General features: G+C 26.0%; 2 protein-coding genes and 1 long non-coding RNA gene across 3 annotated transcripts; 1 reads left to right on the top strand and 2 right to left on the bottom strand.

The window, feature by feature from the left end:
- Positions 1 to 575: 575 nt before the first annotated feature.
- LOC114131505 (OCIA domain-containing protein 1) lies at positions 576 to 2,568 on the bottom strand. Its single transcript, XM_050199810.1, has 6 exons — positions 2,199 to 2,568; positions 1,950 to 2,073; positions 1,560 to 1,749; positions 1,359 to 1,492; positions 1,178 to 1,301; positions 576 to 831 (listed from the first exon to the last, which is right to left on the bottom strand). The coding sequence occupies exons 1-6, from the start codon at positions 2,253 to 2,255 to the stop codon at positions 672 to 674; spliced, it is 789 nt and encodes a 262-aa protein (XP_050055767.1). The 5' UTR covers positions 2,256 to 2,568; the 3' UTR covers positions 576 to 671.
- Positions 2,569 to 4,262: 1,694 nt separating this feature from the next.
- LOC114131498 (rho guanine nucleotide exchange factor 10) lies at positions 4,263 to 14,995 on the top strand. Its single transcript, XM_027996725.2, has 17 exons — positions 4,263 to 4,624; positions 5,557 to 5,828; positions 5,898 to 6,171; positions 7,805 to 7,943; positions 8,009 to 8,180; positions 8,318 to 8,473; positions 8,552 to 8,848; positions 8,912 to 9,004; positions 9,077 to 9,301; positions 9,375 to 9,536; positions 9,605 to 9,778; positions 9,880 to 10,051; positions 10,109 to 10,251; positions 10,651 to 10,871; positions 10,958 to 11,249; positions 11,323 to 11,451; positions 11,544 to 14,995. The coding sequence occupies exons 2-17, from the start codon at positions 5,577 to 5,579 to the stop codon at positions 12,075 to 12,077; spliced, it is 3,435 nt and encodes a 1,144-aa protein (XP_027852526.1). The 5' UTR covers positions 4,263 to 4,624; positions 5,557 to 5,576; the 3' UTR covers positions 12,078 to 14,995.
- Positions 12,644 to 21,590, bottom strand: LOC126549710 (uncharacterized). Its single transcript, XR_007603820.1, has 4 exons — positions 21,442 to 21,590; positions 20,042 to 20,075; positions 19,618 to 19,748; positions 12,644 to 12,683 (listed from the first exon to the last, which is right to left on the bottom strand). It is a non-coding gene; the product is annotated as an uncharacterized LOC126549710 (long non-coding RNA).
- Between the last annotated feature and the right edge of the window lie 5,023 nt (positions 21,591 to 26,613).

Below are 26,613 nucleotides of genomic sequence, written 5' to 3'. Positions count from 1 at the left end.
ATTTGAATAGATAATATATTAATAATTATAGTGAATATTACTATATTACTGTCATACACTATACTATATTTCATGAGAAAAACTAACTAGAATAACTGAAGTTGATAGAGATTTTTTTTTCCCAACACTTACTATTATAATATATTACATGCAAATTCAACAATGATCACAAATTAGAAACCTATTTACTGTAAAGTGTAAAGTAGTGTGTTGCATACTAATATAGTAATATTACAAAATATTTTCAAATAATTAATATAAAACAGTGATGTTCCAAACTTCCAAAGTAGATTTTTTTGGTGCAATTTTTTTTAAATCAAAATGGTCAGGTAGGTATGGGGCAATGAATTTAGTATGATAAAAATATTATAGCAATAATATTAATTATACTATTAAGTAAAAAAAAAAATTAAAATTAAAAGGTATGTATGTGTAGGTGTTCAAATAGAACACCCAATTAGGCTTGAAAATTGTTCAGCATGCTACTGATATATATTGTTATTCTGTACTTATATTAACAAGATAAAAATTTATAGTAGTTAAAAGTAGGTAGACATTCTAAATCAATAAAATACTTTCAGATGCTGAAAAAATTTATTAGATTACAACAAACAAAACTAATATTATATTACATTTAGTAAATGGGAAATGATTTTATCTATTAATAATAATTAAACAATATCTCCATACTGGTTACGTGATTCCCTGTGTTGAGGAATCCTTGTTTGATCAGATGGTGGATAAGTTTGATTATCCCAAATTGGTTGAGTATTTGATGGCGGATAAGCTTGGTTATCCCATATTGGTTGAGTATTTGATGGAGGTGGTGGCCTATATATAAAGTTTGAAAATAATTTTTAGTATAATGTGATATTTAAAAATTATAAACAAATTAAAAGTCTATTACAATTTTGTTTTATGATAAGTCTAGTTAATATTTAAATGTTATGACATAAATATTGTTACTGATTATTCATGTATGTAAAGCAAACAAAAAACATTAAAAAAATTATAAAATCATACACTCTAGTCATATTAAGAAATCTAGGGACTAGCATTTGTCAGCAATATTATATTGTCACCCATGAGATCTGAACACCAGCCTTAAAAGTAATGCCACAAATATGTGCAGGTTCCTTTTTAACATAAATAGAATATAATTAATTAAATGTTTTACCTATAAGTCATTTTATTAGGTTGTGTTCTATCATATTCTTGTCTATTACGAATTCTAAGGTCCTCATAAGAAGTAGGTGTAACATTTGACAATGAACTTTCATTTTCCTTCCTAAGTGATAAACCTAAAACATAAAGGGATATAAAATATGATAATAATAATATTAAGAATATAATCCTACCATCATAATTGGGTCTATAATCTGTATCTAAAGAATTCATAGGTTTATGCACATCAATATCTATATTAGCTTTGTAATCAGTCATAAGTGTTGGGGTATCATTTCCTGGTGTAACATTAGTTAGACTAGCACTTCTGAAAAACAAATGAAGATAATTAGATATTATTCATTTTTATTGATATTATATATTATTTTCCTTACCCTTGGAAAAGTTCACCACTAGCTTTTCCGCTACGTTCTCTGAGAACTCGTCCAAGTTCACTATTGGGTAACTGCATTAATTTTTCAGCACATTTTGTTTGATAAGAATATTTACCAATTAGATAACCAAACAGACTACCAAATGCTACTTTAGGCCATGGACCCCATTTCAAACTCCGTTTTAAATAACCTTAAACAATAAACAAACGTTAAATTATAACAGTATATAAAACAATTTCCAGTTTTAAAATTCTTCTCTTAACGGTAGTGCACAATTCTATCACACACTTGAAGTTGCTTACATTTTCATTTAAGATAATAGTTTTGAAATTAGAACTTTGGTACTATAATATGAAAACAAAGCATTATAACAATAATGAAATTACTTACCTGCATTAACCGCCGCATATGAAACAGCACCCGTTATCAACGATAATGGTAAGCTCCGCTGAAAAAAACTTTCGGTGTTACATTCCTTCATGACTCTGGTTTCTTCTGGAGAAAATTGATAGAACTACATAAGAAAGAAAAATAATAATTAAATTCATACAATAATACATTTATACATTTTAGGAATGCGGGAATGTAGTTATGATATAATGATATTTAAATAGTACAAGACATCAAAATATGACTTACCAGCGAATCTGGAGACGGTTTCTGTTGCTGTTGTGCGCCGGGAAATAGATTCGCCATTATTACTCGTTTATTAGGTCGGTGGGTTTACAATATTTTTATATTATAATTCTTCTTCTTTGGTGTTGTTAAAAATACGGGACTTCGATAATAAGTTAGCGTAATTCGATCATCGGTCGGGTGCGGACTGCAATAGTGCAGCACTTGATAGTTGAGTATTTAATTTTTAAGCTGTAATTGCTATTGCCTGTAAGTGTCCACAAGGCAATCCCGTTTTCCCTGGATGGTTGGATGATAAATTTTATTATTTTTACCATATAATATTATCTATGTTTTAACGAGCATCTCGGGCATAGATAATATCATGAAGGCATAACACAAATTCTTATCACATAATAAATACAACAAATGATACATAATACATCTCAAATAATTTAAACATCAGTAGTGAATAATAATTATTAATTATTGAGTAAGCATACTCAAGTAGTCAGTCACGTACTCGTAACTCGTAACTCAGTACTCTGAATCATAGAAAAAAGATCTGAGTACTCACTACTTACGTCTGACCGCTAGAACTATACGTCTACCCATGCTCCGTCTGTAAATTAAACTATAAAAAAATCCAAAAAGTCTATGAAATTACCACCTCTACAATTTTTTATTTAAACTTATTTACACTTATATATTGTATAATATGTTGTTTTTTAAATGTAAATTTATCATAATTTATTTGTAGGTTTTTTTTCTCGGTATCTATTTTAATAAATAACTTCTTTTAAAATGTTCGTAGATTTTTCATTTAGAATATTTATTTTAACCATAGATACCTAATAGATAAAGACTTATTAGATCTTTATTATCTATGATTTTAATACACCTACAAAAAATTAAACAATGAAATAAGTAATACAAGGTTTTTTAAGAATAAAAACATTTTAATTATGAAAAAGATTAGCAATGAATTGTAATGTCATCCATTAATATTTAAAAAATAAATAAAATAGTGGTCAAGTGCCAAGTGGGTAATGCTCTGCTGTATAGTTGAGATTGAGTGGACCACGAATATAGAGTAGATATGTTAAATTTCAATCCAATGTAAGGGATCGTTGTATACGAAAAACAATTCTAAAAGGAGATGATCTGTCAGTCTAGGTCCTAGGATATATATTTTCCATTAGGTGGTTAAAAAGGTAGTTTATTTTAATTAACTAAATACCTACTAAAATACCACAAAATTAAATTTTGTATAGAAAATGTCAATTTTAAATTTTAAACAACTGGTGTAGGTTCAAGTTTCGACGACTAGTAATTTTTAACTATGGGAAAAATCTAAATTATCCGATAGTAAATCGTTATTTTACGCATGAATTTTGGATTTCGAAAAAAATTTCAATTTAAGATAGAATTATTTTTATTGGCCAACGCTCAACTTCTTTTATAATTATTGTAAGCCAAACTAATTGGAAATCATGTATTAGATTTTCAATTTTTAGCTACTTATACAAAATTTTTCATACACTCTTAACAACGAAATAAGTTGAAAATATTTATAATTTTGAACAAATTTTGTCAATTTTTAAACTTCAAACGTTAAACTGGCATTTATAAAAAAAAAAATGAATATTTAGAATTCTTTTAATCTTAAAATAAGTAAAACATTTTGAAAATTAAATTATGTAAAGAAAATGACTATCTAAATAATTGGAGACAGTATCAAGTATCTACGACTTATACTTTTTGAATAGTAACAAATATTTAAAATCGTCATCGATTTCGTAAAAATTTAAAATTTAGACGCTCATAACACATAAAATCTATTCTGTGCTCAAAACATTTTATTGTTTGCTTTTTATTTGCATTGTTTTCATTAGATATTTTCTTGTTTATTTTTGGTTTTTTAGTGTTAATAGTGTTATCGTTATCGTTTCAAATACTCCAACCATGGAGGAGAAACGTGCCAAATGACTGTGATAACGGCAGAAAGTCAACTGAACGCACCCACGATCACTGTCTTCCAAACGCGTCCTAATAAATAATCTGCTCACCACTACATCATTATTCATTTCATTACTATACTATATAGGTACATAATTTAATATTGTTTTTTATGTACGGGTTTTTTTTTATCCTTCTCCCAAATCACACAAGTCGTTCCCCCAATAATGTCAATTAACCAATGTTGTTATTCTGATTAAGTATTTTTTACTGTTAATTTGTAATTTGTTTTTCGTTTGTTGTGCACTTCGTATTCTATGATAGTTACGGCGAACGATTTCCCAATAGCTGCGGTGTAGTGTCGTCTTCGTCGTCGTTGTGATCTTTAAAATATTAAGATCATTGTTTGTAAGAAGTCAAAATGTTTTATTAGTGTTTGTGTTTCGAATTACTTCATCGTATCACCGGCAATGGATAGAATTACAATAAACGTAAGAGTTTCAATCATTTTTGTTTGGCTGATAATGATAATTATTTATTTTTATTACTTAAAAAAAATTATAACATATAATATTAAAATTTTAAATCATAGGTGAGATCAAATGGTAAAATTTCTTTCATCTCTTTTAATACTGACCCCAAAATGTGTGAATTAAAGTTATAATAAATCTATTAATTTAGGTAGGTACCTATTATAATCTTTTGTTTCAACATCCTAGTATTAGGTTTACGGTTACATTTTCCATATCTATAATAATACATTTATTTTTTTGCAATATTATACTTGAGACGAGGTAGTTACTTAAATCGATTATTATATAATTTAAAAACTGATCTTTGTACTTATTCATATGTTTTGTGGACTACCTGTATTAACACTACACAATTTAATTTGTTACAAAAAAGACCAAGTATCTGTTTAATTCTGTTATATTTGATCATAAGTTATAATTGTTAATTAAATATTAAATATCAGGATTTACTAAAAAGATTTAGTTACTTAAATTTTGCTTATGATAGTTTAAATTAAACTTATTTCCTTTTTTAAAATATATAATTAGAACATTGGATAAATTTTTGAAATATGAGATTTTAATAAAACTTTCCTTGTGAATACATGCATACTGTTGAAAAAAAATGTATTTTATCATAAAAATTATATTTACCTACTATTAATAATACCATTCTATAATAATTATCAGATTTGTAAATTCCTATTTTGGTTATTTCTTAGAACTCTTTTCAATGATATTTTACTTCATTTTCTTACAAGGCTGATTAATTCATTAAACATGTCCACAATTTTGCTGTATGATAAGAACTTTATTTCAATAAATAATGAACTCTTAATAAATCATTTGAGATTTAAATTATCTCAATATCTAGTAAGTAGTTTAATAACATTATTTGTATATATGTTTAGGTATATCATAGCTGATTAAAATGGCATCCAGAGATAAACAATCACAATATGTCGATGGTCGACGTACCTGTCCTCGGTACAGTGGACCTGCTTCCAGCAACGGTGACTATGCTTATGCATATTATGAGCATGGTCCACATGGGTCTAAACCACATTCATGTTCAAAACATAGTTATATTAACCGATATGGACGGGAAGAAAACATATATGAGGAGATTGGAACATCTAAACTTGATGAAGAAGTTAGATATGTCCACTCGAAACATTTACAGGCAAGTATTCTTTTAATAACATGATATGTGTAATGTATCTTATGAATAATTATATGTTTTTTGTTTAAGGTTTTGGATGAATTAAATTTATCAATGGAAGCGATGATAATGCCTGACAATGGTGCATGTTTAAACAATAATGGTTCATCTGGCCTTAATTTAGGAACTTCAAGAGATGGTTCGCCAGTGAATTTGAGTGTGGATAGTGGGGTTGCTTGTGATGCTAGCAGTTGTGGTACAAATAGTTTAAGCCGGCCTCGTAAATCTCATTTCAGCACAAAAAGGTTTTGGAATAAAATGCCTACATTAATTTCACCCAGCCCTAGTAAAACATCACTTCCAGGTTAGTTCATTAATTTTTATTAGATTCTGATTTTCGCAGAGCGATGAATGTATTTATTTTTTAATCATATACATTTTTATTTTAGCTCTTATAATTAGTTTTAGGTAAATAAATCCCATAAATATCATTATGTTCATATCCAGCATGTATAAAAAATGATATATTACTGTTTAAAGGTTTAAGTTTAATATTCATTTAATTTTTATTTTATTGATATTCGTAAAATACAAGTAAAGAATTGGAACATAGTGTTATAAAGTTATGTTCTTTTACAAATATTAGGATAATATTGATAATTATGAATATTTCATGAGTAATTAAAATTTTTTGTCTATTTATTGTCACACTTAGATAGTTCTATTTTATAATTGATAAAAAAAAACATTTTGCCTTTATTGATATTAACAATAATAGGATGCATGATATAACATTATAAATTACTGTGATTATTTCACATATTGGTTGGACAAATTCTTTGTTATATAGTTTTTACAGTCAACCAAATAATGTTTTAAACATTATGCAAGGTATCTTTGTTCCACTCCACTTTGCTCATCAAAACTTTAAATAATTGTAACTAAAAAAAAAAAATTGTTTCAATTTTAATTATTATCTATCTGGTTATTTCGAAAAGTATTCTGTTTCAGAATATTAAATTAAAAATGTAAATTTTTATTCAAAACAGTAACACACTTAAAATAATATCTGAAAATGTTGTTTTATTTTAAATGTTAATTATATAAAAGAAATATTTTTAAAAATGTTAATAGTTTTTGAAATATTGATTGGTTCATGATAAAAGAACCACCTTATATAAATAAAATTACAAATTAATACCCTATCTTAAATTATATTTATATAAATAGGGTTTTAATATTATATTATAAATAGCACTAGAATAAAAATAGGCAATAAAAATTGTACATAATAGTTTATTAAAAATATGCATAAAAATAAAATAAAAAAATAATGTATTTTAAAATATTTTTTTAAACTATTTAATGCTATTCAAACATATAACATGAAATAATGACATGAGATTTTAAATTTTCAAAACTGGGCGCCCTTCTGTTAGACCTTAATATAGGCATGCCCAACCTTTTTCAACTTACAGGTCATATTCAAAATTTATATTTATACTGTGGGTCTTATATACTTCATGGTTTTTTTTTTATTCATTTCGATAAAATGTAAATTTTTCTATATTCAATTTTAATACCTGTTTACCCAAACAAATTTCTAATTTTTATAAAATGGTCACTGGCCTGTTGGAATATTCCTGCAGGTTGGGCACACCTAATATGTTCTTAAATTTACTAAGACTGTTAGACATCACATGACATAAAAACTTTAAGTAATAAAATATACCATAATATATGCATTAATATGTATGTTGTCCAATAATGCAAAATAAAAACGCCACCATTTACATCATCATGAGGTGATTCTTGGATATTATTAACAAAATTAATAATCAGAAGTTGCAATAAAAGCATACTGTTGTATATAAATCCTAGCCCTAATTATATTTATAATACTTTTTTATTGTTTAATTTAGTTAATAATAGTTTTAAAAATATAAAGGAATAAATAAAAAAAATTAACTTATCTAATTATTCCATTTTATAAACAGATGAGTCTGTACGATGGCGACAAAATTCGTGGGATGAAGTAACACAATCAACCACAATTAATGAACGCCATACTCCTTCACAAAAAAGTTCAAGTTCTGATAGAGATCCAGAACTTTCATCAGAAGAAGAAAGTAACAAGTATGTGCTTTATTTTTTATATTTTCTTAATTGTATTTTTTCACATTTCTTATTTTTATTTTTAGGAGTTATGATACTAGAAATAATGTTTCTAAAACATTGAGGTGGACAAAGAACCCTCCATCCCCAGATCCACCTTCTAGTCCTGGTTTATTATCGAGATGGTTTTCATTAAGAAGATGCTCTCAATATGATCTAGATGTTCGGCCAAATAGCAAAATGCCTCTATTACCAGAGGTATATTAATATTATAATTTTAATTCTAATTATAAATATTATATAAATACTACCCATAGAAAAATAAAAAATACATATTTTAGTTAGTATAAAGTGAGATATAGAAATATTTAATATTAATAAACTGTTAATTTTAGGTTGAAGAAGACTGTTTTTCTAGACGACTTATTCCACCAAGTCTTCCACCAGCACCTCCTGATATTTCTGAACAAGAACTAAGACGTAGATATATTGTTGATGATATAGTGAGAAGTGAAAATTCATATTTAGCTACTCTTCATAGACTTGTGAATGTGAGTTAATTGATAAATAAATTGCATTTGTTTCATATAACTATATTTAACTTATAATTGCATATTTTATGATACTAGGATTACAAAAAGCCTCTTGAACAAAGTATGCCATCAATTCTAAGTCAGTCAAAAATTTCAATATTATTTCATCGAGTTCCAGAAATACTTCAGTGCCATACACTATTTAGAATAGCGTTAGCTGAAGCTGTTGCAAATTGGGATCGTGATCATAGAATTGGAGATGTTTTTGTAGGATCTTTTAGTAAAGCAATTGTGTTGGATATATATAGTGGGTTTATTAACAATTTTTTAAATGCTATGGAATTGGCAAAAACTGAAACCAAAAGAAAAGCATCTCTCGCAGAATTTTTTAAAGTTCGTATTTGTATTTTACTTTTGTATTAAATATGGTTTATTTTTTATTTTTTTATTTTTCAGAATCGACAAGAAGCATCCCATGACCGCCTTTCATTTTATAGTTTAATGGTTAAACCTGTACAAAGATTTCCACAGTTCATTCTTTTCCTCCAGGTTTGTATTTAATATTATTTTAATTTGAAACTATGATTTAAACATTTTTTATTATATGTATATATTTTTTAGGATTTATTACATAATACTGGTTATGGTCATCCCGATAGAATGTCTTTACAGTTAGCATTAACTCAATTGGAATCATTAGCAGAAATGCTCAATGAAAGGAAACGTGAAAGTGAGCAGGCTCAAGCATTTAAAGAAATGTTAAAATCTGTGTCTAGTAAGTTAGCTGTTCGTCCAATAGCAGACAGCAACAGATGTCTCCTTAGACAAGACGATGTTACTCAAATAGTGAGTTCTTAAAATAGATTACTCATTTTTGTTATTTTTTAAAATACATTATATTTATTAATACTATTCATAGGAAATTAATCATGGAGAGGTCATTGGAAAATGTAAACCTCGACGTCTATTATTACTAAATGATTTGCTTGTTTGTGTTTCTGTCAATAACAAAGATGATTCCAATAGCACATCACAAAAAAGATTAACATTCAAATGGAGTTATCCAATTTCTGAAATTCAAGTATGTTATAGTTATTTTATTTCTTTTTTTTAATGAATTATTTTTAAATATTTTTTTTTTACTTATAGGTTATTGACACATTGTCATTACCTAGTGTTTCACGTACAATTGCTGGTAGTACAGGATCACATAATAGTATCACAACAGACAATTTATGTAATGAAATGAACCATCTAATGCATGATTATCAAGTAATCAGCCGTATTGTTGAATTAGCATCAACATTAAAAGGCACATATTTGGTTAGTTTTAATTTACTATTATTATATTGATAAAATTATTTAATTTATATTTATTAATTATTAATAATATATTTTTTATGAAATTATGCTTTTGTTTTTAGGATCTTGCTCCAGATAATTTAAAAGGTGTCTTAAATGCAATACAGTGTGAAGTGCAATATAAAGGAGATCAGGTAGCATGGATGGACTCCTGCTGTCTCCAGTTATTTATTAATCGTCAAGGATACACTTTTCAAATGGAAAATCCTGATTTACGTAAAGGATGGATCACTGGTAAATCTTAGAATAATTATGTGTTTTTACTTTTCTTACTTTAAAAATGTTTTGTAGAATTAAGGCTTGCACGATTAGCTCTCGATCCAAATAATTCTCCAGCTTGGGAAGTTCCTGATCAGGAGTTGATGCGGCCAATGACAAAAATGCCTTTATTCGTTGGTGCTCATCCCATAACTTCATCTAGCAAACAAGCAGAGGTAACATTTAAATTGATTTAAGAAGATGCCATACCTGCATAATATGTTGCATATCCTTAAAAACATACAATATAACAAATTTAACATTTTCATTCAATAGAAACTGTTTTGTGTCGTTAGCTTTGATATTGGATTAAAACCTATTATTAAATTTAAAGATAAGATAATTGTCTGTTATTTTTTATCAGTTTTTACAAAGCATAACAGATATTTTATTCTTACATGTATATTTGATTATCTGTTAGTTTACTCTTATATTTATGTTAAAAAATGAAATCATTGAAATATTGAATTCACATTAGTCAAATTGTATGTTTGTAGGATAGAGATAACACATATAGTTGTATGGTGAAAAATGTAAATTATATCTATATTACTTGTATTATAATTACTTTGTAGGTGACTTGTGGATGCTTTTATTCTTCTGGCTGTGGCAAATTTTCATATTTGTGGGTTTGCACTACAAATATTCCGATGAATACACATATAGCTATCATGTCTGTTAACAACACTTGTATTCTAAAACAAATTACAACATTAGACTTGCCACAAACAATTGTAACTGCTATAGAGTACGTTAGAGCCTCTGATACAGTTTGGATGGGTACTAATCATAAAAGGTGACTAAAGTGTTTTTATAAATCTTTTTAATAAATATTATTTTTAATTAATAAATAATAATACATTTTTTATTTTGGTCTTATAGTATTTTAATTTTTAATACCGCTGACATGTCGGAAGAAGCAAGTATTTCATTACCAGGTGAAGACGAGAGTCTCAGAGTCACAGCAATCAAACACCATTGTGATACTGTCTTTGTAGCTTTATCAAATGGTTCATTGTTACTTTATAGAAGAGGTAACCAATCCAAAGAACCGGAGATTGTAGTATTAGGTCCTGATGCTCCTATCACATGTATATTACCTATAAATTTATCTTTATACGTAGCATGTGGAAAACAAGTATTTGTTATGAGTGCTATCACTGGAGAACTTCAAGTAAATATAAAATTAAATAATTTATCATTATTTAGTGTTTTATTAAATAACTGAAAAATCAATTTTTATTTAGAAAAATTTTACCATTCATCATGGGAAGAATGTTAACCTTTTGGCTCATTCTGGTGTTGGACTTTGGCTTTCGTTAATGAATTCAACAACCGTTTGTTTGTACCATACTGAAACATTTAAACATTTACAGGTAAAATTTGTTTGGAGTGTTTATTGAATAGCATAGTATTTATTTTATTTATAATATAATATATATATATTTTTTTTGTTTAATTATTCCAGGATATTAATATTGCATCAAATGTCACAAGATTAAAAGGTACTGCTACACCAGTTAATGTTACTGCACTGATGGCTTGTAAAGGCCTTCTGTGGGTTGGAACTGATGCTGGTATTAGCTTAACTGTTCCATTACCTCGTTTAGAAGGGGTACCTATAATCAGTGGCAAAGTAAATGTATCTTATCATGGGCATACCGGTCCGATATCTATTTTGGTGCCATTACAAGATCCACCCACTGTTTTAAAACGTCCACCTTCCAAAACATTAGCTAGTGATATTTATGATCTATATGGTCGTTTAATGTGTGTCAAGGACTATGATAAAAATGAAGATGTTTTAAATTCGAGTCGATGGTCTTTGCGATCAACTGATGAATCGTCAACAGTTCAACATGCAAGATCGTCAGATGTATCAAAAAAAGATTTCACTTTAGTGACAGTGTCTTGTGGACGTGGTTATGTCAATTATCAACAACCGTGTTGTTCAACCATTGAAAATAATGCCTACATAATACTTTGGGAGATTAAGTTATAAATGTAAGTAGGTAATGGTAATTAATTTTAATAGTTATTGAGTTGTAGGTAACTCGTTATCTTTAACCTACAGGGTGTTTCTGAAATTGATAACGTTATATTTTAGAACATACTAGTATTGTGGAAACAATTAAAAACTAATTAAATATACCTACTGAATCAGATACTAAAAATTTACGATAAATTAATTATCATTATACATTGAGTAATGTATTAAGTTAGAAAATAACTCTTTTATGTAAAACTAACCTTAACATTAAAAAAAAACATTCCAAATTCTATTATTTACTTTTATGCTTTCTAAATAAATATATACTAACAAATTTCATGAAACACCTTTTTGAAGCCAAATGACCATTTTATCTTGCCAAATCAAAACATTCTTCTTCCTTAGAGCTGTATACTGTAGTTATAAATTAGTATTAATAATAGTTATAAGTATTAAATAAAATAATAATATTTAAATGAAAACATTGCTGTGAAAAGAGTGATTTTTTATTTTCTAAATTATCTGAGTAACCTTTTCTCATTTTGATTTTTCATTTATATAATAATATTATATACTTTTGTTTGAAAAAAATGTGATAGTTATCTTCATATTTATATTCTGAAAATAATTATGACAAAATATAAACAGACAATTAGTGCAACATGTTCCTTTCAACTTTCATTACATTTTATTAAATAACTGGAGTTTATCACTTTTTTTTAATAGATATTCTCCTTCACAATCAGTCTTTTAGTACTATTAATTTTTTTTTTTAGTTCAATTGATACTTTAATATTTTTAGTCGCTCAATAATTAATTTTTATTCTATAATTATTACTTTTATTATTATTAACTTTCTATGTATTACTTAAACAGCTCTAATGCCGTGAATTTGTTGATTATAAATAGTTAATACTTAATGTGTATTTATAAGTATTTAAAATAGTATTTATTAGTGTATTTGTATACAATTAATAACATAATTTGATATGTGCTGTGGAATAATTAAAAACTATTAATGTATACGCTGCAATAATAAAAAAAAACAATAAAAATCGATAGATAATTTAAATAGAATACTATTATTGTATGGCAATTCATAGTTATTAAATTAAGTATTATGCATGAATTTCAATATTACTGTAAAAACCAAGCACATTTATCTTATATGTACTTGAAATTAGTATTATGAATTATTAACCAATTTTTTTATGCCTTAAAACTTTCTTTCACACATAATTATATATCTTTGTTAAAAATATTCAATTATTCAATGACAATTGTCAGTATTTCATGTCACCTTAAAATGTATACATTTCATATTATTTCTAACTCGTGCATTTTATTTGGTTTATGATTGCTCACTACTTTTTTGATTGAATCTCTATTTATACTATATTAATTATATAAGCTTATGATCAAAGACACTATAATATTCTCAAATATTTTAGAGCGTTTTAAAGCAATATTATTTATATAAGGCTTTTTATTGCCATTGGATGACTAGTATTATTAGTTTTTAGTATAATATTTTTTCCTGTGTCTATTTTAATACAACCATACAACCCTGTTGCTCCTCATTGCTACTTGTACCTTCAACTCATTTAAGCCCTCGAAGAAATAAAAAATATAATATATAGTGTATAAGTGTTTTACCCGTGTTTAATACTGTGATATTCTTATTACAATTCGCCCAAATGCTTTAAAAATCATTTTAATATATATTATATACATTGTAATATTATCATAGGTAATAGATATTAACTTAAAGTTTTGTATTATTTTTATTATTATACCTATTTATCTAAGGCGATGACAAACTGTATTTTATGGTATTAATATTATAACACTCGATACACATTTGTCACTTACTATTAGTGCATAATAATAATATTACGTATATACTATGTATATATATTAACGATTTGTGTTTCTTCCTAGATATTGCGCCAAACTTTTAGTTTAATTAAGTAATAAATAAATTACAAAAACATACACAAACATATTTATATATATAAATATGTATTATATATTTATATAATATATATTAACATGATATATTTAGTCAATTAAGTACAAAATAAGAAAAAGATACACAAACACAAGTGCACATACACACATATTATCTTAAACAGAAAATCGCTATTTTAATGCTAGTAGCTATAACCGTTTTGCAATGTTAACTTATGTATATATTGTTAAACCTAACCATTACAATATTATGTTCTCTCTACTTGTTACTAATCAGCATAATTTGTTAAAAAACTAATTTTTGCCCTCACACGTTTATCGTCAATTTATATTGTATAATAATAATAGTGTTTGCTGGTATTTCTGTACACAACTACGTAACAGTACCTGTAATTTGCTTATAAAAGAAATCGATTATATATTATTACTACTACTATTACCACTAATGTTACACGGTGAATTATATTTACATTTTTTATAATTGTTTGTATTTAAATGATTACCTCTCGCTCTACTGCAACAGAATGGTATTTTGAGATTTGTATTTATATTTTTTTTTTTATCGCTTTTTATACGAACATTTTATTTGTTTTTCTTTTGTTTATCCGTCTCGAAAAAAAGATTATATATATTATTTTATATTATATTTTTATTACATTACTCCCATTATATTACTATATTTCTATTATGTGTAATGTCTATTTGAACGAGCTGTGTCTACTATGTATATCAAAGTCGAGAATCGAAATTTTTAATCATATATTATAATAATAACCTATATATATTTTTTTGTTTTACGTCAATATGACATGTTATAATTATTGAACGTGGTTGTAATATTGTATTCACTATACATGATTATAATTTAAACCAACTTAGTTTTAAACGATTTTATTTGTAAAAAAAATTCTTTTGTATTTTGTGTAAAAAAAAAAGAATAAATATATGTTTTTTTCCTTTAATTATTACTATGTAGTATTTATTATATTCGTCTCATATATTTCATAATTATAGTTAATTAATAATCTTTTCTTTATGCAATATCTAGAATAGTGGGTGCCAATTGAAGTGGTGTGGCAAGAGCCAAGAAAGGACAATTAACTATTAACCCTATTTCTCATGAAAAATAATATGATTTCATAAGTTAGTAAATATTGTTATAATATTATTTAATGAAAGCATACATTTTTGTTTTTCACTCTTAAAATGTAACCTATGGTCGCCCATCATATTCAGAACATTTCGCAGTGTTCATTTTTGCATTTACATATAATACTGCAAAGAAAATAATGCTTTTTAATTGTTGTTATTGTGCTGCAGACTGCAGTTGAGTGTCATTCACCGCGCGTTTGCAGATAACGTGTTGGTGAAAAACAATGAATCGGTAGATTTGTGTGTTTTTAGACTTCACTTCAACGTCGGAGCTGTTCCCAATCGGAGGAAAATTTTATTTTATGACGTGGGTTGGTAGTTTTCAAAAAATTGGAGCAGGTAATAAACATAAATCACCTAAATGTAGTGGGACAACTTCTGAGAACTCGTGCGGCGAGTGTAGATAGTGACCGTTACACGGATATGCTTCCCGATCGCCTCATCTCATGTTTTGGGGATGTGTATTAGTCCCCGGGTCATCTGACTGGACGGGAAACTCCTTAAGTAGTACAGATATTTTTATGATTTTAAATATACGGTCTTTAAGTAGTATATTTAAAAATTCAGAAATTAAGATTTTGAATAATTATATAATTGTAGGAAAAAAGCGAATGAGCTTGCTGTGTATAAGGGTATAATGGTAATATAGGTACAATCGTACGTATTATTTTTATTAACATTATTACCATCATATCCTTCTGTTGCCATAGCCTATAGGTGTGCATAATATAATATTATACCATATGTCTATTTGTGTGAAACCTAGGTATATATGTATTTTGTTACGAAACCTTACATAGGAGCAGAAAAAAAGCGAAATTACCATAATATAAATATTAAAACGACAACTTAACGAGGTCAACGTAATAAAAACGAGTGCACGCGAACCACAAGAAAGCGCCGAAATATACGCTTCGATCGAACTCGGTTCTTATGCATATATATAGTATATACGTAGAGTCAAGTAGGATTCGTGAATGAAAGATTAAAAACGCTTATTTAAATTTTCCTTATCGGACGTTAAGCTAAGTCCATCGGTTGGTTAGTTGGTGAGTTTATTAGATATTTTGGATTGGCCTGTTATTATATATTATATTTAATATTAAAATTTATAAACATCTATCGTCCAAATAAAAGTACCTAATACTATTATATTATTAGTATAATAATATCATTACACTTACACGCCACCCTTTTATAGTTCAATGATTCGTGGCTGCGGTCACTTGTCAATTTAATATAAAACTCGTGTATTTTTTATTATATTATTTTAGTATATATGAGTGTTTTTGCGAGAAAAAAATAAAACGAGATTTTTTTCAATACTAAAATAATACTGATTCTTAATTATCATTAAAAGGTGCTGTCTGTCTTATCGTATATATGACATATATATATAACGAAATTTATAATAGTATAATGATCGATGATTTTATATATTGTATATAAAAGGTGATTAATCAAGCATACCATTTGTTTTTCCTTCAATATTTTAATTTATTATTCAAAAAATAACTTGAAATTTTCAAATAAACTGTAAGGCTATATTTTTAAATTCTTTCAATTTTTTTTTTTTTTTTTTGGGGGGGGGGCTAGAATTTTAAAAGTTACATAGACCTAATATTGATAATAAGTAGAAACTGAAATAATAATAATATTTGGGAAGAAAATTTGGGTCGTGGTCCTAAAAACTTTGAGAACCATTGTACTAGACTATTTTTGTTATCTTGAAAATGTATAGGTATACATAAATATGATCTCATAATTTTTTCCCCTTAATTTATTTGCCACGTGGCAACATTTTGGATTTGATAGATTAGAGGTTTAGAGATCCAAGAGAAGTTTGTCCCTTGCATGTTGAGTAATGAGGTTTCGTCTGGACCTGTCTGTATTATTCGTATTATTGGTATAGTACCTACCTATTAGATTATAAATTTAATCTTTATATTGGGTTAATAATAGGTATTTACTTTGTACCAGCTTCACATTTCTCTAAAATTTTTGGCTAGGTTTTATAATAGAAATTCATTGTTGTACAATGTTATTGATGAAATATTATTTTCAATTATAATGACTACGTATAAATGGAAATTATTCAACTTACGATATAGTATTAGTAGAAAAAGTTTTTTTTTAGAAATGTTAATTTAGTTTTAATATATTATTTATTGCACTGTACTTAATTTTTACGTGCATGTATTCAGCCACAAATGTCTACATGATATTGTCATTGCAAATACGAAGAAAAAATTTAATGTACGTTGCAGCTATAATATATATTATATTATAATACATATATATACATCACATAATATGCAGTTGGAATAACTACGTTTCGTGTTAATGAAAAATTGTATCGTTAAATGTTTTACTACTATTTGAGTTGTAATAATATATGTTGGCCAATTTGTACAAAAACAACACTGCAGGCCATAAAATAATTTATAGACCTTAAAACATAGTTTAATATTTAATAAAATATATATTATGAAATACTTAACAATAACCAAAGTCTAAAACTTTAAAATATAAAAATTAAAAAAATTTTTTTACGCATGACCACATAATACCGTTTATTAGAACTTCATAGATAGAACATTCAAAGTCGTTCATTTTTAATACGAGTTGAATGTAATTATTTAAAAGGGCACTAAAAACAAAATTGAGAATGCTTATTTTTCAGTATTGTTATTTGTTATAGTCAGTAGTATAACTAGGATTTCAAATTGGAAGGAGCACTTTCTAACTAGTCGTTGAATTTCAAAGGGCGTTGGCTGGTAGCTACTAAATTAATTATTGTATCATAGATATCATAAACTGAAGAAGTCCCTCAACTTAGGTTTCATGTACATCTCGTTATTATAAGTATATTACTTTAATGATTTGAATTTAAATTCAATATTAGATCATTGCATACAAAAAACGATACTAAACAGACATGATCTTCCAGCCTATATTTTTAAGAATATTTAATGCACGCAGTATAATAAATTGAACTATTTTTTACTAAAAATATCACATTTTTGTATTATTATATATTATAATAATACTTTATCATGTAATATTGTTATAACTCATTAATTTATAAGTCAGCACCATGTAGGTACATATAATAACTGTACTGTGTATAATTTTGTAGTATAAATTTATCTTAACTATTGTCTAAATAGTTTTGAAAATTGTAACATAAATAGAAAATTTTTGTTTTTTTTTCGAATATTTTGAAAAGTTCTAAAAACATTTAATCATTTACACTCCAAAGCAACAATTAGATCTAATTTTCTATTAGAATCCATCCTTAAAATTGAAGAATAAATAATTTATACTGTTCCTAAAAGTAACGTTAGACACAAAATCACTTATCACTGTAAAAACAATACATTCGCTATCGCTCCGCTTTTAATCTAAAACCAATACACTCATATTATTATACTCAAATAACCCCTAGCTACGCTATTGACTATATTACTTAATAGTGTACTACCTCAAATTTAATATTAATGCAAGCTTATTATAAACGTATCTTCATAATGTGCATATCGCGGAACTGCAATTTTAAAATAGGTACACTTTTTAACTGTTATGTATTATTTATTTAGTTCGTATAGGTAAAATAAACTATGTTCAGATTAAACCAAAACTATTAAATTTTAACCGTATAATTTTTAAAAATCCATCATACTCACGCATCTGTCACTACTCACTAATATACTACAGCACTATACATCTATTATCTTTTGTAAACGAAGTTCAGGTGCTCTGCACAACTATACAGGAATATGCAAATACATTTTGCACTGTTGCTTATGATGATTATTCGTGTAAATAGGTCAAGGTAATTTTAATTCGTGCGTATTAAATACTCACAAATTCAGAATATTATTTATTATTTTTAATTTAAAAAGAAAACGACAAATATATATATATATATCCACGAGTAAGTATTACACATACAAAATATGTTTTACCTATATATATATTGTTGGTAGTAAATACAGCACGCTTTATAAACAGTACCTAGTACTTTGTAAAGGGCTGTCGACCTTTTTATCACAATAATTACTACTTTGTAGACTAGGTATAATAATATATATGTTTATAGTGTCGGTGAACAAAAAAAAAAAGAAAAACAACAAATGTTAAGTTGACCGGATTGTATTGAAACGAACTCTAAAATATAAAAACAACAAATTCCATAACGCATTTCATAATTCATGTTAAATGATTAGCTATATAGATATCCAATGCATTTTTTCACAAGGTCTTTTGATTAAAATTTACTTTTATTTAACTTGTTAGCTCTGTTGCGTACATTTTTAAAAGCAAAATTATAGATACAATCTTTTGGATTAACAAAATGTATAATATTTTATTTGTATTTCATAAATAGAAATGGGAATTAATTACAAGTTATATTTCATATACTTACATAAATTACGTAGAATTTATTCTGCTATATTATAGGTTTCGAGTTTACTTCATAATTACTCATTGAGTAGGTCACTGTAACGGATGTGTTGAATTTGAATTGTATAAAATATAACTTGTCAACCTCGTTTTCTAAGGAAAATGTATCTTCTTTTTTTATCAAAATAATATATATAATATATATGATACAAGTATACAATTATGTTCTTATTATTTATTATTTATTTTTTTTCTTATTATTCATTATTACTTTTTTTTTTTTGATTTTTATAAATTGCTGTATGAAGAAAAGTTTATAGTAAAAGTTCATTAAATGTTTAAGTTGAAGCTATTATAAAAAAAAAATCGTGCCCTTATTATATTACCTTAAGTATTAATACACTTAATATTTTCGATTTTTTAAAATTATTATTAAAACAACTTACGAGGAATCTTGTAATCAATTTTCAATCATTTCGACTAAAATAAAGAATTTTGTTATTATAAAACGAAAAAAAGTAATACAATAATTTTAAATTTATATTAATAGTTCAAAGTAAATATTAGTTTTTATATTTTTGTGGTTATTTATTTTCTTAATGATTACAATTTTTTTGTAATGAAAATGGTTTTTTGGCACAAAAAAAAACATATAATTGTAGAACCAATATATTCATTGCTAAACTTAGAATGTTAGAAAAAAAATAACCAATACTATCACGGTTTAATGCGTACAATTATAAAACAATTTTTGTGATAATATATTATCTCGACTCCTCCCACAGAAAAAAAAACCTCCCTATGAAAAACATTCAAAATTGACATACTTTCCACTACAATATTCGTCTAATAGCATAATTTATCATACCTACGTATATTATATACAACACACTTATACGCGTCGACTGAAAGAGATCGTAAGCAAAACGACTATAATATATCTATAAATATAATAAAGCACAAGTACACGCACACACACAGTTCGTAAGTAGGCCAATGGGTACCTATATATATATATATATATATACACAGTCTATGACTTGACCACGCGATAAAATACGATTTTCTTTGGGGTGTAATGCCCCAACGGTGGCTATACACTGTATAAATACATACGAAGGCAGCGGTAGTGGTGGTGAAAATGCGTCACTGCTATGGTCACGAATGGTTGTTTATCAATTTCATTCAAAGTAATACGCACGTTGGACCGTGTTTCGGTTATTTGTCGGTTTATATTGCATAACTTATAAGCTTACTTACATGGAAATTCGGACTATATAATAGATTTATACGCACGTCTATTTGGTACTTGTTAATAATTATTAGTAAAAATGTACAGATATATACAAAGTGTTCAATAAAGAATGACTGGGTTTCAAAAGATATATTTAATACCTATAAGTAATACCTTATTATAGCTTATACAATTGAAGTAGGTTGGTATTAAGTATAAAGCATTTTTTAGAATATTTTCCTTTCTCCCTACTGAAGTTTTCAAATTTATGTGTTTTCAATGATAAGTAAACTCATCCCGAATCGTGGCTAACATGTCAGGTGTAACTAAACCGATCGCCATTTTAATTCATTCTCTAAGTAACTTGAAGAACTGTTCTTTAAGAGTTTTTGGCAGAGGTAGAAAAACTATAATGGTATAGTCTTGTCTGTTTCATTTGACAACTGATAAATCAATTTACAGCTAAATCCTACAGAATTATTATTTTTTGAAGGTAGGAAAAATATTTAGTTTTCATTGAAATCGGTTCAAAATTGTATGCATAGATTTACTTAAATTGTTGTAATAAAATGGTTAAAATTTAGTTAGTTTTGTGTTTAGTCAAAACCTTACCTGTTATTAATAGTTATAATAAAACTTGTATTGTTTCGTGGAATGATTGTGATCTAATCGTTATAACTTATCTTGGGAAAAATTTATTTTATTAATATAAAACCTTGTTTTTGTTCGGGTCAGACAATGCACTCCGTGTTAATAATTAAATCTGTACGTATATTAAAATTGAAAATAAATTAAGCAAATTAATTTAACCTTACTATTCTAATATAAATTAAAATATGGTATTAAGCTCTTACCAGCTATTTCTAGATAAGTACGCCTTGATTCCTCTACATGTTTTCTTTTGCACTCATCAATGAAAAAATTCACTTTTTCATAGTACCTATGCAACAATTCAACAGTTACGATCCTGAAATGATTAACAAATTTAGCTGTACAGTGTATATAGAGGACTGCAGTCGGATTTAGAATGTCATATATTCTTTACTGACACAAGAGTATTGGTGTTAGATGGAACTCTCTAGTATGGGAAATCTAATTCATTGAACATTGGAATCTATCATCAATAATAATATGCTTAAGAAGTTTCTATTTTTTTCATCTACGAGTGTCGTTGATCACAGTAGGTAACATAAAACATTTTGGGTCAAACTTGAAAATATATATATTATATATAACGCACGAGCCACGAATTCAGTGATGAATGTTTATCATATCAAATTTTCGAATTCGATTTATGGTCTTGTCACACGTGCATTATGATTATATAGATTTTTAATCTCATTAAACGATTGTCATGCGATTTAAATATATAGGTACAATTTATTGTCAGACTTTTAACAATAACTTACGAAAATTAAAATTTATTAATGTCGTATTTTTTTTTTCAGTTTCCTGTACAAAAGCATATACTTTATTATTATTTATAACTTTATATACAAGCAATAGTAATTAGTTTAAGAAATAAAATAATGCGATTTCCCTAAATTGAAATTCATAAAATTTTACACATATACTTTTTATATAGGATAATTAATTAACTATGTATGCAACCTTATGATATTTCGGTTAAACATTTACACAAACATACCAACGTCAACAGATTGGTTTTGTTATTTTAACTAAATCAACGATACAATTTTACAGTTAAGTTGTATTTAGTGAGCTAAGTTACAATGGTAAAGTTTTTTACATATTAAGTTCTGTAGTAAAGGTATTTTTTTAATGAAATTATGACATCCGAGTTTTCAGTTTTGTTTTTGTTATGTGTTTCGTATGAAAATAATAGAATATTATTGTAATAATATTTTTTTTAAATTGTTTAAAATTAAAATTTTGACATTTGTAAAATCTATACTTTACAGGACACTTCTTTTATTAGACATAAAAATTGAAGTATTTGAAAATATAGTCTAATTAAAAAAGTTAAATATGAATAAATGTGTTTAAGTTCTTAAAATAAATGATAAATGTGGTGACGACGGGAAGAGAGTGTCAGCATGCTTGGTGAATGATTTTGTAAATAAGTGTATCATAAAGTTTCTATACATAATATTTGAATACATATCTATATGCATGATCAAAATAATACGAAAAAAAAATAATATAATTATAGGTTAATATATAATATACAATTATTGTTATTTTAAATAATAATAATTTTTTTTTTAATATTTTAACCTTTATTTATTAGTTTAAAACCTTTGTGATGTTCTTAAAAATACAGGTCATCAGTCTTTATTTTGACAATAAATGAACCATACTTATCTCATATTCTCACGCTACAGTATAATTTGTATAATATTAAAGTATCAAAAATACGAGTTTAAAAATAAGTATATGTATTTTGATTTTGAACACGAATAATAAAAATACTTAACCCAAATATTCCAGTTAGTTTGTATAAATTAAAATAATAATTATGCTTTTGATAGCCAATTGTTAATTATAATTTGATAATTATATACAAATTCATATAATAAATTAATTTTCATTAATCAAAACTTAGTAACAGTATGTAATATATTATTATACAACTAATAGTGGTTAAAATTCATGTTTAACGTTATCAGTATTAATCATTATTTACATTTAGTTTGTAGATAACTCTGCAATTAAACAAAAGAAAAAAATTTTGATAAAGTGCTTCGATTTTCAAAAATAGGGGAGGTTTTGGATTGGATCTATTTTGTACTTTAAACAGGTAAAATTTATACTTTTAATATTTACTATAGATAAAATTAACAAAATATGACGAATGTTTTTGAGCTATTTATAGACCTACCGTCAAACGGGCCAACTTGGGGCGCGTGTAGGGGCAAAAATATTATCTTTTAGTTTTATCTTCATAACGGTCTCTCATCAATTAATTAATGTGATACAAGAATTTTGTTATTATCTTAGAAATATTTAAAATCATTTTGTTAGTGTAGTGGTATCAAATTTTAAAAGTAAGTATTTATTTTATGTTTCATATCTATCGTTTTGAAAAGATCCGAAAACTTGCACTAATACTCATTGAATGAGACGTTTTGTATAAAAATTGATAATAAAAAATATGTTCGGATGTGTGTTAAATTTACTAATCTATATAATAAATAATTATAATTCTGCATAGATTTCTGTAAATTACGTTTAACTTATTTAGTCCAACTTGGGCTACTGTTATTCAACCCATCTTTTTTTATTTTTTTAGTGGTATTTGCATATTTTAATATTTTTTTAATCGTTAGACAAGAAAGTTACCTACCTCTCATTTAATATCTAACAATATTGTTATTATTATTTTATTTTTTAATGTTACTTACAGATTATAGAATTTTTAGCTATTTGATTAGTAAACAAGAATGTTTTTATTTTTTTTTATGTTAATATACAAAATATATTTGTTAAATTCAGAAAATTGTCTAGTATTTTTTTAAAAATTTAAAATAGTGCCCTAAGTTGGTTTAGGTATATTATAAAATAGGGTTTTCATAAAAAAAACACGAATGTCCCATGTTGTCAATATCCGGTACAACATGGGGCAAGCAGAAAAATTAAGAAAAAACATAGAAGGAATAATTTGCATGGTTCAAATGCAACAGAAATTAATAAATCAAACCTTTACTAAAAAAAAAAAAAAATGTTATATTAAAAATACCTCTAGATTAATTAATCTGAAAGTCATTTACAATAGAATTTCAAAACTGCCACAAGTTGGCCGTTTAACTTTAACACATTTTTTATATTTTTTGGTTTTTTTTTTTTTTATAAATGTCGATAAAAATTATTTGCTTGGTATAAATGCTTGAAAATTTTATACAAAGCTCATACATCGTTAATTTTTCAATTAAAATATTAATATACTTTATAAACATATTGTAACAAAAAAGAACGACAAATCCTTAGATTCTAGTTAACTTTAAATAAAAATGTTTATCTTTAAGTCAAGCCTCATAATCACCTTTCATTAGCACATATTATTTAAAAAAAAATCCTTCATATTTTTTATTGTAAAATCCAAAATTACACTGTGTTATATAAACACATATAACTTTTGGTATTATTTAAAATTACTAAATTACGATAGAAACATAGGTTTCTATAATTTAAAAATTGTAATGCGTATAGTTCTTGATATATAAGTCTCAGATGAATCAAATACATTTAATAAAATACTATATTTACTTGATTGCTAAGTTGCTAAGTGCTAGTATAACTCCACGGTCTTCAAGTTATATCGTTAGATTGATTTTTAGAACCATAACTCAATTTGTTTTCCAGGAAATTTAATGCAACTCAATGATCATTAAGTACTCCTAAAAAATCAAAGTTTGTTTACTACTTTTATTATTTATTACTTTATACAATATACCTACAGTTTATAGGTTTGTAATGAATATAATTATTTTACAAATTCATTTTTAATAATGAAGTGTATGCTTGTTTCCTGCTATGGTACATAACAGCATTTTACAATTTTATAGTTTATGTTTAAAGTTTATACAGTATAAAATATTATAAATATCTTAGAATCTATAGAATTAAAAAAAATATCTCATGACCCACCAAACACCAAAAATTGACTTGCGAATTTGTTATACCCACCAGTCATTATGTTATTAGACTATAATAATTATTAGCATACTTCAAACATCCTGTACTAGTATTTTATTTTTAAGTTTAATACTGCTTTGTACAGTAGGTCAGTACTCACTTGACACAATTTAAACACCGCCATCATTAGACATCGATAGATAAGAGTTGTTACTTAATGAATTCATTTTATACAATGGTATTTAATTAGTTTTTAAACTAGAATTTAATTTAAACTCGATAATTAAGCTAAGATGACTTCATAAGTTAAAATTTTATAAATTGGCACACATCACAATAAGATCATTTACCGCTTTCACTCCTTTTAATAACATTTAATAGGGTTATAGCATGTGAAATGCTCGTTAAAAATTCGATTTTTAGATATTAAACTATGCATATAAATTAGTTACGTTAAAAAAATATGTAGAATAAAATGATAGTGTGAGATTTACATAAATGAGAATACATTTAAAAAAAATGTTTATATCATATCTATATAAATATATACATTGTGTAAATCATTATATATACAGGGTAATTTTTTAAATCAAGCCAGAAAAAAAATGAAAAAATAGAAGAAATTAACCTATCCCTGAAACTCCACCCATTAATTGTTCCAGTCATAACTTAAAAAAATCGTAATTCATTAGTCCATTATAACAAGGGTGGTAAACTTTTATGGACTTTTGATCGACTACTGAGTTTTGTTTAGTTGTCACAATCGATCAGAAAAAAAATTATGAAATTACAAAAGAGAATTGCAATTGACTTGTTGGCCACATCTGTACTATAAGATTAGAAATATTTTTATATGGAAACGTAATACCGTTAAAATTGTAATTAAAAAAAGAAAGCATTGTGTATTTATTTAAAAATAATTAGTAATCATGTTGTAAATAATTGTTTACATTTATTTTTATATACGACTGTATTATTTGAAAATCTTTGTAGGTATTTAAAATGCATAAGTAGTATAAGATCACCGAACGTCCACCAAGACTTCCAATAGACAAACTATTCAAGAGAATAGGTCAACATAAAATTTCCAGACATTTTTCTAGTCCTGATTTTATCTGTATTTAAATAATGAGTGGTCTGTAAAAAGTGTTTCGGAAAAATTACTTATATTATATTGCCGGTCAAACG

This window comes from Aphis gossypii, chromosome 2, assembly GCF_020184175.1.
Source record: "Aphis gossypii isolate Hap1 chromosome 2, ASM2018417v2, whole genome shotgun sequence".
Taxonomy (NCBI): Eukaryota; Metazoa; Arthropoda; class Insecta; order Hemiptera; family Aphididae; genus Aphis; species Aphis gossypii.
This window is presented reverse-complemented; position numbering and strand designations above follow the sequence as displayed.